This window comes from Prinia subflava, chromosome 1 (genome assembly GCF_021018805.1).
Source record: "Prinia subflava isolate CZ2003 ecotype Zambia chromosome 1, Cam_Psub_1.2, whole genome shotgun sequence".
Taxonomy (NCBI): domain Eukaryota; kingdom Metazoa; phylum Chordata; class Aves; order Passeriformes; family Cisticolidae; genus Prinia; species Prinia subflava.
The window spans coordinates 135,626,735-135,642,230 of record NC_086247.1 but is presented as its reverse complement, the minus strand read 5'-3'; the positions used below and the strand labels follow the sequence as shown (position 1 = coordinate 135,642,230).

Below are 15,496 nucleotides of genomic sequence, written 5' to 3'. Positions count from 1 at the left end.
AGATACCCCCAACAACTACTTATGGCTAAATACTACTGAAATCATATCAAAAATTTCGATGCAGATGAAATTTAAAGCTAAGTTTTTTGCAAGCTGTCCTGCTACACTTCTGAGATGTTACAAACACTTTCCATGCTTGTCCAGCTTCATGAAATATGAAGGAAATGCAAGCACAGGACCAAGAGTTAGCATCAGTTTACTTCATCTAGAAGACATCTTAAGCTGATGCATTTTGGTCTATGGCAAGCAACATTTATCTGAACAATTAAATAATTAAAACTTGGGCAGAAATTAAATTATATTAAATATGAACACATATTAATTCTATACACATAATTATAATTGAAAAAATACAATGTGCATATATAAAATTATTTTCTTTTCTTGAGAGGAGAAAAGAGCTGCCTATCCAGAAACAGCAGAAGAAGCAACCTTGCCTTCTGTTTCCTACCTTAACTTGGGCAAGTGAAGCAATATTATTTTATCCCCAGAATTTTTAAGGCCTTTGCTTGGGTATTGAAGGCAATTGGAAGAACATGCTATCAGTTCCTTTTATTCTATCAGTACCTATGGTACAACCTTTAAGTGCATTTAGGAGAGGTGAGGGAACTCCAGTCCCCATCATCACTCTCCTCCTGTGAATGGGCAGCTGCCCTCGGGATGGCACAGCACACCCACAGCAGCACAATCCTCAATACCACACACGGGAGTCCTGCTGCATCAACCCCTTCTCACGCATCTCTTCCTGCAACACAACCCTTGGAAGTTTTCACCACAAATACAGAGTTTGCTTAGGTATCTCAGAAGGCTTATCAAGAGCTTGTTTCCAATGGAAAAACAAAAATCTAAATTCCTGTTTATTTTCCTATATGCCAAGAAACACGGATGGAACACAACACAGAAAATCCTTAATAAAATACAGTTCCCACATTTCTTCCAAAAATTATCATCTGACTTTTCAAAACAACTAGCACAACACAAAACAATATTAATCTGTAGTATGATCATTACTGTTCATATATTTTAATTAAATTTGATACTTTGATTTACATCTTTTTTAATATATGTTTTGGCTGTCTTAAGTTGAACATAACTGAATTTAAAGCAAACAATATTGACCACTTGACTAAAACAACCTACAGCACTACTGATGACTGGAATCAGAGCGAATTTTTACAGCAAACCTCACCTCACCTGCTATCACAATCACCAACGCAAATCAAACCCAAACATCCACCACAGTTTTTTACACATTCATTCTATGAAAGCAACGCTGAGATTGAAAAGATAGCCCTCCCATACTGCCACCATTACCATCCAAACACTCTGAAGCCCTTGAAAGTTTGGGGGTTTTTTAAAACAGATAATCAAGGTCCAATTGCACAAAAAATGTTTTCACCACCTGGCTGAAATAAAAGAACTAACTGCAAAGTATAATTAGTAGGTTGAAACATTAAAATAAACTCAGAAAAAGGGTTTATGATGTCTTAGAAGAAAAAAGCAGCTTTTCATTCAAGAAGAAAAAGAACATTAATTACAAGTGCACAAATTGCCATTATTTAAATTTGTCAGAAAAAATGTATTTGTGACATCATTCTGTGGATACAATATTCACATTACTAGTACTTTTTCTGTCTGCAGCAGAAAATAAATCCTTTGAACTTCTAGCTGTAATGAAGACTCCAGCTTATGAACAAGCTAATAATCAAATACTGTCTTTGAGAATCAATTGTTTTGATTAAACATACAAATAAATCTTTCAATTAAATGAAATCATCTAACATTCAAACACCAGCAGTCAAATATTTTCCAAGAAAGGCATGAATGAATACAACTGGGAAACACAGTGGGATTTGAAAGGCAAAATGAAAAATTAATGGCACACCTACAGAAACTAATTTATACCTCTGCCCAGTGTACAACAAGGGCACATGAAGTCATTAAAAACCACATGGATAGAAGGCCTATCTTCCAATAATGTGAAAACACTATAACCTAAACTGTACTACCACTTTATTCCCCTCTTTCATGTTAACTAACTAAATATTATATAAATTTTTAACCAATTAAGATCTATTTATTTACAAACCAGACATAAAAAAGAAACTTAAACCTACTAGAATGCTACCTCATTAAGAGGTCTTTTTTGTTTGGTTGGTTCCTTTTGTTTAGGGATTTTGTTTTGTTGCAGGTTTTGGTTTGTTTTTTAAAGGAGGCTTTGTAGAGATAAGACCCTGGGATTCCTCCACAGACCTAACTGAAAACAGAGCCATCATTTCAACACAAAGCCCTTTCACCTTAAGTTGGTTACTCTATCGTTTCCATCATCTGTCTTCACAACACTTAAACTGTATGTGCTCTACACGACACAGAAGTTGAATCTTGCCCAAGAACCTCTTTTACTTAAGAACTTTAATCTATATATGAGGAATCTCAATTTCCTTCTCATATTGGCTAGCAGAAAAAATGACTTTATTAGGAAACAAACTCAGTATACCCATAGAGGAATCTATTTTCCTCATACCAGTATTCCAAAGAAAGCCAGACACTTGCAACATGGCAAATAATGGATCTAATAGAAAAGTAACTGCTTTCAAGGTCATCTATAATTTCAAAAAGAGTAATAATAAAGAATTAGTTACTTGTTCATAAGCACAGACATTTTAACTATCTAAATATCAACAGTCTTTGCTATTTAAGCAATGAAACACCTTCAGTAGCAGAACTGCTGCTGTACAAAAATGCTTGCAAGATTCTCAACATTTATATAAGGCCTACAAGACCACTGCCTCAGCAACCAACACACACCATGCAAACTCAAAATCTTTTTCAAGTTAAACCTAAACATTGTTTCACCTAAACAGTTTTATTATTTCCATTGCATACAAACTAGAAAATTTCACACTTTTTACATTCAACACCATTATTATTGTCTCAGGCAGCTAAATTGAAGTAGTGCTACACTCACTTCAACGAAGAGGTCAATGTGCCTCAGTTGCCTGGAGACTGATGGTTGCTACAGCAGCACCAGATAAGCCAAGCTAAATAAGCTTCAGCTTGAAGGCAGAAAACATTTATTGCTAGAGCTAAACATTGATGCAGTTGTCTCAGCATGCGGCACTGTGCAAAACCTCCCCACTGCATTTCACACTACCTCTGTACTGCACAAGTCTACATCAAGACAAGCTTTCTGAAGCAAGAGGAAAACGAGATTTTCATTGGGCTAAATACTAGATTACTTGCAACTATGATTCCTTTGTTCTTCTAGTTGAGTCACATGTTGGAAGGAATTTTCCCTCTGGCTGTAAATTCTTCCTCCTTACTACTCTCCTCCTCCCCCACCCCAAAAATCCTCAGTTAAGCTGCATGAAAAGAAAATTAGATCTTTACCCATTTTGCCCAGAAGTAGATAAAAATTAAAACAGCTCTTAAGTGAGACACAAGAGAATTTTGATGCAAAAACTTTTACTAGTACAGTTCTTTCACATTTTTCATTCTGCAAGACTGAAATATAAGTGGCTGTGACAAAAATACAGTTTAGTAGGTTTGGAAGGAAAGTCTCTGTTCTGCACTGACAACCTACACCACAATATCAAACCTCTCTGTCTACAACATACTGAAGGATCCATTTAACACACTTCCCAAATCCAGAAGCACTGACAACTTCCTGTGGCAACATACTCTGTTAAGAATGATTTCTTTTTGTTCTGGATGTGCTGAGATCTTCTTTTGTATCGTTTTTTAAATTGTAAAATAAGAAAAACCAAATAATTCCAGCATCCAAACAGCCTGTGATGCATGTTGACATTTTACCTTTCACCCAGTGGACAGGAGCCTCTTTCAAGGACCTTATCATCAAGAGGTGTTTTGATGGTAACATAAAATATGTTAATTGATTTCCATGTATCCAGCATTTCTATTGATTAGAGAATTCTAGTACCACAGTAAGGATCTAATTTCCTTCTTCTGGAAGCATGCTGCTTAAACTATGTAACATCATTATCTCCAGATGTTTTATTCATCTCTTTTTAATTATCATTCATATTAAAGGTAATACAAACAAAACAAAAAAGCCTAAAACACAAGAAAAAACCCCAACTAAACAACACCTCCTCCCCAAATCAACAACATACAGTATATGACAATGTATAAACTGAACTTCAAAAATTAACTAACTGACTTGTTTTGGAGAAACTTAGCAATATATTAACATATGGTCATAACTGCTGTCTCTGCTTTACCTTAAGGACTAATTACTAAGAGGTGAGAGGTTTCACCACAAGGCACCCCCCAAATATGCAGCAGAAATCTATACTACCTGCACTCTGGACTTCCTAAGCTCTTATAGCATTCAGTATCTCAATGATTTCTATGTTAAGGAACAGACTTCAGACAGTGGCCTGAAAAACGTGTAAAAAGAGAGTAAAGTTCTTCTTAAGTTCTGGCAATCATCTCTATTAGATGTCTAATGCAGTTTAATTATTATATGTCTAATTATGCTAAGTCCCTTTGCACTGCAAAAAAAAAGGATTATTGCTTAAATAAGTTTGTTGAGGTCATGCCACAGTCTCTAGTTTTAAGAGGTTCCGATCCAAAGGTGATACAGGAGTATTCCAGCAGCTCTTAACGTACATTTGGTTGAGCTGTGCATCTTTGGGAGCAGAGCAGGAAACTCACTAAAGCAGCCAACCATCTAGTGCAGGTCAAATCTGTCACACCTTAAAGTCCTAGAACCAAGGGCAGCTTGGCTTTTTTTCCCACATATTTATTCTATTCACCGTAGAAAATTTGATTAAACACTGGTAGCTGACAGACCTGCCATTTTCTAGAGTATCCACAGGGAGGAGAGCCCAGAACCATCCCCTATAACGCTGCAGTCTGCCCAGCTCCAGCAAACTTCAGATGCTTAACCTGAAACTTTCCCTCTTTCTTCCTTACATTTACTTTGTGCTGAATATTAAATTTAAAATACACAAATCCAAACCAGCAGGAAACACAGTATGTTTCTCTGACCAAGAACAGGAAACAAAATTGACAAAGGAGTATCTTTCTTGGCCATACTGAATTTAGGAATGCAGCATCCATAATCTGAGGTTACAACTGTAAACTTGGAAGCGATATCAATCAGATAGGTGCATTTTACTGTCCCATGAAAATGCCCAAACCCTCTTCCTGCAGACTTGCAAAAACCCCTCCGAACTTGAATTTTCAGCAAAGGAACATGTAACTTGTTAAAGATGTACTATTAAGTTCCTTCACAATCCCACCCCTGTTGTGGAAGGTATAAATAAGATCGCTCCCAAAACTGTTCCTAACTTCTCTGTTGAAAGGAACAAAAACTAAGAATAGAGTTTCTATTTCCTGTCTTTTCATTTATTTTCCCACGAGTGCCAGAATATAAAATAAAAAGGACAAGAAAGGTCCCTTGATAACATGCAAAATGATGAGCAGACTTAAACTATGACAAGGAAAAAACCCACTACAACAGGACGCCAAAAATAGCGTAGACTAGTAATTTGGAGAAAGAGCAGGGGAATATAGAGATCCAAAATTAGGGACTAGATTAATTCAGAAAATGAGAAAATAAAAACCACAGCACAGATGCATCTGAAACATCACATGCCCTACATTCAGAAAAGATCCCAGGATTCCTTAGCTTTCACATTCCTCTGCTGTTAACAAATAACTCCAAATCTACTGGAAAAAAGTAAGCCTTATCTCCCCTTAGAAGCTGGATCAGACAAAGGAGCATAACCACCTCTAAATGAATGCTAAAGAAAACCCTGCTGCTTTTGTACTGCTCTTAATGGAAGTAAAGCCAAAAGAACTTTGGAAGGGACAATGGAAGTGATAAAAAGCAAACTTCTTTCACTCGGAATTGCAACTGAGCAGCAGCACCTACCTTCCCAATTACCACATCTGCACCCTGGAGGCAGTAGTTCATTACACTATGTTGAAGTGGACCTATCATGCCATCACAAACAAGTCCTGGATGTAAAGAATAACAAACAGTAACTATTCCAGTTTCCCTATCTGTGTGCAAGCCACAAGAACTGCTGTTACAGATATTTCTTGTCCTTCTACCTCTTCATTATCTGCCTCTGTGGTAAAGGAAGCACAGTGCATAAAGCAGGAGTTGGGAAGCTAGGAAGAAAATAAAACAGAAGCTGCAAAGGAAAAAACACTTAGAAAAGAACAAAAAATCTAGCAGCAGCAGCAAAAAAATCCCACCATAAGAAAATCTTCTGGATTGTATCTTTAGAAGAGGTTACTAACAAGTATGTGCCATATTGCTTGAAATTGAAGATGTACTTACTACAGTCACCAAGAGCAGAGATACCATCACACAGTGGAAAGAAAAAAAATCAAATACAAACTGAAAATTTGATATTGAATTTTCAAAATAATAAATGCTTAAAATTTCTCAATGAACTGATATTACTATAATGTAAAGATTATATCTTACGGGATCATACAACAACAACCCCAGAAATTTGATGAGCTACAAATTCTTGAAGTAAAAGACTGTGTATTTAAGCAAACTACTACATGCCATTTCCACTCCCACTAAAAGCACTATTGAAATGAGATTACAAGACACTTAAATACATTTTTTTCTTGAAAGCAATACAGTCTGCACCATTAAATGGCTTCAACAATCAATGACTGAAGAAAACCCAGTCAAAAACCTTTACAGTCAAAAACTTTTACATAATTTAAGTCATCAAGAAGAACACACAGCTCAAGCAATTTCAATCCCAATCCCAACCAAAGTAGCAAACATTCAATTATACAGTACTAAATGACTAAAAACAAATCCTGCTGTACAACGCCTGAAGACACTGAGGCACCCAGATCACCACTTCGTTTATGAACATGTTAATCATTAAGAATAACTTATCAGAAAGAGCAGTACAGCAAATTGTTACAGAACAGCCTAACAGGCTAACAAACATTTTTTGCTGTACTATGAAACATTATGAAATATTTGAGATAAAAACCAACCATAGGATGTTCAAGTGGTGCAACTCGTGACCTGGCTTAAAAGGGGAAAGTTAAGACAATATTCAAAATCCAAAGAGAAGACAGTGGTTTTTCTCAATAACAGAACACATATCAATAACCACATGAAAGTTAAAGACACACTTCTGAGAGCAAAGACACAAGTTTGGGATACAGCCATTTGCTATTACATATGGTATAGTCAGTATCCACAACCATGTCAAGCGCACCAATTCATGGAAAAAGAGGAGAAAATATTTGTGTGGACTGTTCCCCCTTTTTTACTACATTTTGCAATGTTAAATGCATTGTTAGCTAATAAAGCCTTATTGAATTAAGCAGTGTAACCTGAGTCTATGCCCAAGACACATAAAAAAAAGAAAAGCATGCAAAATAATCTGCATTTCCAGCAAGTGGCATTTTTACTAGTCCACTGGTTCCCACCTGGTGAGGAACACCAGCACTTCAAATCAGTTACAGCATTGCAATGGAACACAAGGTCATAATGTCTTCTGGATTTATTAGTTTGGAATAAAAATTATGAGTGGCATGAGAGAAAAGAAAATGAGGCAGAAAAGGGGACTGTAACAAGGCACATACTGTGTTTTTGTCTTAAGAACAAACAAAAACTGCAGTATGGAAACTATCATACTAGTCAACAGAATAAAAACTCAAAATCCAGGATTTTCAAGTTGTGAGGTTTTTTGAGCTTTAAAATCAGTATTGCTTAGTTATTGAAGGAAAAAACAGCACTTTGGGATTTTAATCACCAAAGTTTTATAGAGGCCTGTAAATTATTAAAAATATCAGAAGTTATTTTATCAGTTTGAGTAGTATTAATTTAATAGCAGTTTTCAATAATAGTATTACCTAATTTAGGGCAGTTGCTTTCAACTGTTTGCAAGTTTTTTTAATGTTATGAATAAAATTTTCTGCCTTAGATGCCTATCATGCCATTCTAATCAGAATGTATCAGCTAATTCTGAAACTAATTCTACAGGAACATGTTTTTTCCCCAAGACTTTCTCCTTAGAATTTCTTAACACTCCTTAAAAAAAGAGATGTGCAAAAAGATCCGTGAAAAATTGACAAATTTTTTGATGTACCCAAAATCATAATTGCAAATGCCCAACAGAGTCTTAAGAAAACCAGCTGAAATCTTCCAGGATGCACCTTAGCAGCTCATCTTGGAGGCTATTCCAAGTTTTAGCACTATTCCAATAGCACATCTGCTAATAAGTGAGAAGACAAGATTTGGTCATACTTGCTCTCTTAAATAATAGTTTAAGTAAAACTTAATTTTTTAACTATTACTTTTTTCTTGCTAGAGAGGTGCAAGCTTACCTTAGCTTATAATCTAGGAAGATGGTTTTCTTTTAATCAGAACACTACACAAGAAACATACGGGCACACTCTTATTTGAAGATTTGCATGGTCAAGAGGTGGGTAAACACTGAGAATACACTCACAAGAGCCCAGTAAGCAGACAGCACTCTGACAGAATGTCACAGAAGTAGGAAAACCCTAACCCTTGACATCTAATCAGTCATTTATGCTAAATGGGAAGGGGGTGGGGGGTAGGGGAAGAGATTTAAAAAAAAAAAAAAAAAAAAAAAAAAAAAAAAAAAAAAAAAGGGTTGTTTCAAGGGGAGAACAACTGCATGTCAAACTAGGCTCTCCTGGCTGAATCTCTCCAAGGTACTACAGACCTTATGCACTGAAAGAAGACTCACTGAAGCAGCACAGACTTTGTTAAGACTTTGTTAATTCAAATACAGAATTCACCTTTACAGCTCTCAAACAAAACTCACCATTTCAATCTCAAACCCAAGACTCTTTAAATGGTAGTACCTGTGAACAAGATCCTGACAAGTAAATCTATGATCACTTGAAAACAAGTTTGGTAGTGAGGCAAGATACTCCTTTGCTTCTCTGGGGATGAAAAAAAAAAAAGTCCCCAAGGCAACTCACAAGAAACAAAGGCAAAGGAAGGACAGGAATTTTATGCAGTTAACCTATGGAGGGCTCTCTAGTTCAGCTAAACAGTAAGAGAAGGTCCATCTCCTAGGGTATACTTATTTTTTTGTGACAAGGGGGGAAAAAATACTATTTCTCTTTCTGACTCATAAAATATGGGATTTGTCCAATTGCTTTCTCGATCTGTTTATTTTTTGAGAGAGGTTAACAAAAAGAAGTGACAGTGCACAACTCTTGCTTATTTAACTTCTCCATGTCAACTGATTTTACAGACCTTTCTCTTATCCCATCTCAGTGTCTCTTTTTGAGGCCACGACTCCCTTACTATTTACTCACTCTTCATAAAGATGTTCTTGGCCATTGTTCACTGCCATGGCTCCTCTTGTACCTCTTTTGGCATGTACCGTATCTGTTTTGAACAGAAACTGTCCTTTCCCTTTAACATTGATTTTATTTGCCCTCTTACCACCTTGTCAACACAGGCTGGTTGCGGTCTTTCAGCAGGTTTTGACAGCTGATCTTCATAATGGCTCATTGCATAACTCAGCATAATCAGCAAACTTGGGTGTGTGCTCCTCCTCCTCCTTTCCCCAGACCATTTAAAAGAATATGTTGAGCTGTACAAAAAGCCAAGTAATCCCAAGACTCTGATGGCAAACCTCTCCTCTGTGAAAACTGAGCACTGACTTATTTCAGGTTTTTTTAAGAACTTTTAACCTGCTACTAAACTATGACACAGCCCCTCCCCTGAACTCGAAACTGTTCAATTTAAGTGTTGTCATTGAGTTAGTATGTAATTATCTTTGGAAATGAAAAAAAAAAGGATAACTTCCTAAAGTATCAAAATTTTAATTGATTTCTTTAAAGTGGTTTCTATCAATTTGTGCCAAAGAGGTACCACTCAATTTTGGGTGAAACCACCTTATTTCTTTAGAAAACCAGTCCAGAAGAATGATGTAAAAATATGAACTGCCACCTGTAAGAACAAATTACTACTTGCTACTGAAATGTAATCTGTGTTGTTCTTCACACAGCATTTCTGCTGTCCACCTGATTGTGCACATACACACATTAAGCTTGATTTTTTCATGTTTATATCCACTATCTTAGATCACTGTAGATAAATTACAAGTTCATTGCTTATAAGCACACAAAAAGATACGCATTTGATACATTCATTGTAAGAGAAATTCCCATCAGAAAAAATGAAAAATGCAAGAAACAAGGAGTATAAAATCATCATGTATATTGCAGTATTCCTTCATACTTCAACAGTAATCATGGTGACTTTCTGCAACTATAACTTATACTCTCTCATCTTGATAAATGTAATCTTGTCCAACTTAAATTCATACAAAATACTATCATAAAGGTATTTTTTCTGGTTCATTACTTCAACTATGCCACCCTTCTACACTTCTCCCATGCCTCTCTTATTCCTTCACCATCAAACATGAACTATGGATCTTCATTTGCATGACTTTTCAAATGCAAAACTGTAACATATATGTCAACATTCGCTACCAAGATGTCAGCCTTGGCCATCTCTTTGCCAGAGCTAGTTGTCCATTTGTTAAATCTCCCAAACAAACTACTCTTCCATCATTTTTGCATAAAACACGGAAAATGTTACATATTTGACTTTTTAAAATCCTTTCTTATGTTCTGATAAAGCATTGGTTAGAACACTGACAAACTGCAACCAGCATTTATGCTATTAGCCATAATACAAGTCATTATTATTAATAAGCACTTTCTCAGACTATATTTAAAAAAACTGTATGTGCTCTACAAATTAAGACTATGTAATACTATGGGGAACTTCCAGCCACTACAACATTTCACAACAAATATAATGTTTATTAACCAATTTTCACAAAAAAATTACTGTTTCTTTTAACATTGAAATTAAGCAGGTCAGTAACACGGTTTTCTATCTTAAACTCTTGTGATGGTTTACCTGAGTTGCAGCAACAACAGTAGTTATAGAAGGCGCAGTTGAAGGTGATAGAGCTCCCACTTGCTGCAAGTGGCCTGAAGCCTGCTGAGGTAAATGAGAACTGGAAACGGGAGTGCTAGATCCTGAGCCAGATACTGCATTTGGAAATGATACTGCTACATCATTGCTGCTAAAAATACCTGAAAAAAATTACAAAAACAATTACATGCATCTTTCTCTCTCCCTCTCCCTCTGTTTACTAGTAACCACGTAAATATGCAGTAGAAAATTAATCAAGATAAACAAGATCACTTAATACGTAATGCAGAAAGCTCCTCTGTAGAAATTCTAACCATGCTGATTGATACAAGTGCTCTCATCATTTAACATTCTACAGTTCAGGGAACACAGATTGATTCACTTTTAAGTTTTTGTAAAACATGTGTCATAAATCAAATATTTATGTGCATTACAAACTGCTCAAATATTAACAGTGGCAGAATTTTTGGCTAAAATGCCTGCCTTCAACTGAGTCTGCTATCAGAGTTTGTTCTTTCAATGTATTACTGTTAAGTAAAGAATGAAGCATTGGGCTACATAACTGGACACACACCGTACAAATGGAAAAAATACTTTTTAACTTTAAAGTAAATGTTACTAAACAACATACATTTGTTCAAAACTGTAATTTTGGCAAGTAATGATTGCTTGTACTTTTTCAGAAAAATATTGACAGCAAGTCTGAGGACAAAGTACTCAGATTTGCCGATAGAACTGGTAGTAGCTCATTTATTCACGAACTATAATTCCATCCATGATCTATACGAATGCTTGACTAACATTTCTGCTAGAACAGCCAACAAATAAATGACTAAACACATTAACATTAGTCAGACTTGTAAGTTAGCAATTTAAATAGGAAGAGTTCACACCCCTCTGTGAAGCCATTACTTCTGTTCATCTACATGCAGGGTAAAGTTCATTATAGAGGTTGGGAAAAAAACCCCTACTGACCAGAAGCCCAGGACAAGAAGTAGTACCTGTCTATGAAACCGTAAGGCTCCACGTGCATTAGATAAGTGAGCTGTCAGCTGGCCAAGGAATATCAAGCATGGTAGCACTGAACTGCAGTTAGAGGAAGAGTGCCACAGGGAGTAAACAGAAGTAGAATGAACATGGTTAGATCAAAAAAAGCAACAGAACTGAAATGCCAGTTAGAAGGCAAAGGGTGGAGCTAGTTTGTCACTCATACAAATAATGATTTGAAGAAGGCAGTGACAATAAGAAGATACGCAATGTTAAAACACCACTCGCCACCCAGATATCCCTCTGAGCACAGGCAGTCATGGGAGACTATCATCATCCAAACCCACACATAATATGCAAACACTGATGCATCTTAAATTCCCTGACTCTATTAACTGTCAAGAAAAATGGAAGAGAGAATCAGCCAGACCCACTAGAGAAAGAAGATTCAAAAAAGCAGCTGAAGACACACCGCGACAACACTGTTTTCCTGCCTAACCAAGGTTGGTGACTTATCTTCTCCCCAGTCTCTTCATCACAGAGAAATTCCATACCTGCTCTGCTTTCTTACAGACCTTCATATCTTTTTCCATTTAGCACCTCCCCCTCCTTGTTTTTTTTTTGGCCACCATCCCCAAAACCTACAGTTACAGCCTTATTAGCAGTTAAGATCCTTGAAGTGTTCACTTTGCCATGATCTTTTTCCAGTTCTAGTTGGATCATCTAACTAGACAGCACATTTTATGGATCCTGCTCTAATTCATCCCTACACACCACCAAAATGAACATGATTAACAAACAGCCTTGCTACTGAGTCTACTCTTGAATATTACATAAATACAACCACAAAAACTTAAAAATAACCCAGGTCCTCCAAAGATTTCTCGATTTGCTTTTAATCAACAATTTCAAATTAATTAAAAGGATGAGATTTGACCCTTTGTTTTCTGAATGCAGCAAAACAATTAAATATACAAACCTTCTTGAAAATATGAGATTCTCATGAATTATCAGGCTTCAGGAACCATAAATTTTAAGAATAAGAATAATGAAATATCACAACACCTGTGAGTAAACCGTAAGCGCTCATCACCACAAACACTATCACTCTCATAAAACATTAACAGCAATGAGAGGAGAAAACAAAATTTTTGGTGAGAGACAAGTACTAAAAATGAATGATATTTTGCCAGAAAGGGAAAACAACTCCCAAATTTTAAAGCTGTTACAGATTTTTTTAATTCTTAATTTTTAAAATCTTACATATTTAGTAACTGCACAGCTTCTGCTGCTTCTATTTTAATGATAAGGTTTATTCTTCCTCTTAAAAATAAAATTCTGGAATACAAGCAGATAGTTATAAAATCACAGGCAAAAGAATATTTCAAAAGAAAGAAAAGCAGCAAACTGGTTTGCCAGTGGAATGAGATATGTTAATATTTGTTGCCAGTTGTGGTACTAGTATTAAAACCATTATTTGTTGCTGTTGCAAAATACAGGACAAATATGACCTATCAGCACACTCTTTTTGGGATAAGTATTTCCATTTAGCAATCCCTTACTGAGCACATAAAGTACATGCACCTTCTGAAACCAGTCATGCAACCAAGATACCACACCATGCACCATTTAAATAAGAACTGTATGCTGAACATTCAAATAAATTCTTGATTTTCACACCGTTTCAAACATAACTGTATAAAAAGCTACGTGTATATCATATTAGAAAGCCAAGACAATACACATTTGAAATGTCTCTAATATACTAAGTTGTCCTTTGGGGTTTGGGAAGAGATAAATCACTTTCTGGATGAGGAAGGAACAATAACGAAAACCTAAGCAAATCTCTGTAAACTACATTAATGTTTAAAACAAACACACCCTCTTGAAGTCCTTCCCATATTACTGAAAAGCCAAAGAGCTGTAACTTGTGATGAATGGCGTTGTGTCATTTGCCAGCACTATAAACAGCACAGTCAAATCCAACCTTCAGCATTAAGCAGAACACGGTTCTTCGGCTCCAGGTGCAAATGGACTCCTAACAGTGCTCAGGTGGAGCCTGACTGTGCGTGACATCACTCACACAGCTGCAGAACACCGACTGCAGGTTCTGGCAGAAAAAATGCACATGTAGCCTACACTGCTGCCTCAAAAGGCTTAACAAAAAAGCAACTGGAAAAAAAAAGTATCTCTGGGCAACAAGTAAGTGCCTGCTTAGTACAGAAAGGTAGTACTGTAGAGGAGGGAACACATCAGATAATGCAGACTAGAAAAAAATGCATTCTTAATGCACCATTAATGACAAATTAATGTAACAGAGGATATAAAAGCACTTCAAGAATAATGAAAACCAAAATAGCCTCAAATCAAAACCAGCAATATAGACCAAGTGACAGAACAATTTTAGTGGTTTTACTCAAAAACTCAAAAGTAAGTAGTAGTTCCATGAGCAGAAGAGTTAATGGAACTGATGAAATCCTGAATTTCCACAGTGTTGCATCTCACAAATTACATCAAGACACTAAGCTGTCTCACCACAATTTCTATATCTAGCTATGAAATCCTCACTTTTTATTTTCTAATACTACAGCTCCATTATCCAGCTCTCTTACAGTCCCTTCTTATGCTGGTGACCGCCTAGTTCAGCAAGAGAGAAAAAACAGGCTTGGTTACTTCTGTACCTACACACCATCCATTCCTATTACAGGAACATATGTGTTTTAGACTTTTTTTTTTCTGTAAGCTGGACAATAGACTTAAAGATTACTGTTGACCAAAATCAAGAGAAACAACATCCAGACTGCTTCCTCAGGAAACTCATAAAATGATCTCCCTAAAGCTGTATTTTCTTTTGTAGGTCAAAAATTTGAAATTATTGTAACAATTCTGAAAAGAGGAAGTTATCTGAGATATCTGTAATAGGTTGCTCATCTTAGCATTTTCTCAAAACTTCAGGAATAAGAAGAACATGGTCAAAGAGGCTATTTTTCAGATGTAAACTTGCAGCCCACAGAAGTTGCACAGAACTACAAAACCTTCCTGCTTGGGGAAGACAGATGGGCATAGGATTGGGACAACAACCTCAAGGGAAATCACAGTAGAAACCTCAGACATAAAAGGAAATTCTGAATTATAAGAACAAGAACTTCTTTACACAAACTGAAGCCATAAACATTTTTTCAGTACCTTCACTTTGTGTGGCAATCTCGAAAAGTCTCTCCTAAACCCATGGCAACTTCCTACTGAGTGCAAAATCAAAACATGTCTTTGCATCTGCATTTGCAAGCAGTCCATTCATTAGTAACTAAACACACACAAAAAACCGATTACGTCCCATGAAACAAGAAAGAATGTGTTCTATTCCAGTACAACATAAACAGTGGAAGATGTATCACACTATATTATTTTGTAATATGATCACAAACTGAAAGGAATCTAATGCAAAACAGAAGCAAATAAAAACAGGTTATTTTAAACAGTTGTCAAAGGAGAAGAAAGTTGCACTTGAAACTGCCATGGCAGCAACAATATTTCACTTAAATTTATGAGATA

General features: G+C 36.1%; 1 protein-coding gene across 4 annotated transcripts in view; it reads right to left on the bottom strand.

Moving 5' to 3' along the window:
- Window positions 1-15,496, bottom strand: part of MLLT10 (MLLT10 histone lysine methyltransferase DOT1L cofactor) — a 125,827-nt gene that overhangs the window by 23,823 nt on the left and 86,508 nt on the right. For all 4 annotated transcript variants that reach the window (XM_063413641.1, XM_063413612.1, XM_063413623.1 and 1 more), the window contains one exon: window positions 10,940-11,118. In XM_063413641.1, the coding sequence (XP_063269711.1) occupies window positions 10,940-11,118 (179 nt within the window). The remainder of the gene's footprint in view (window positions 1-10,939; window positions 11,119-15,496) is intronic.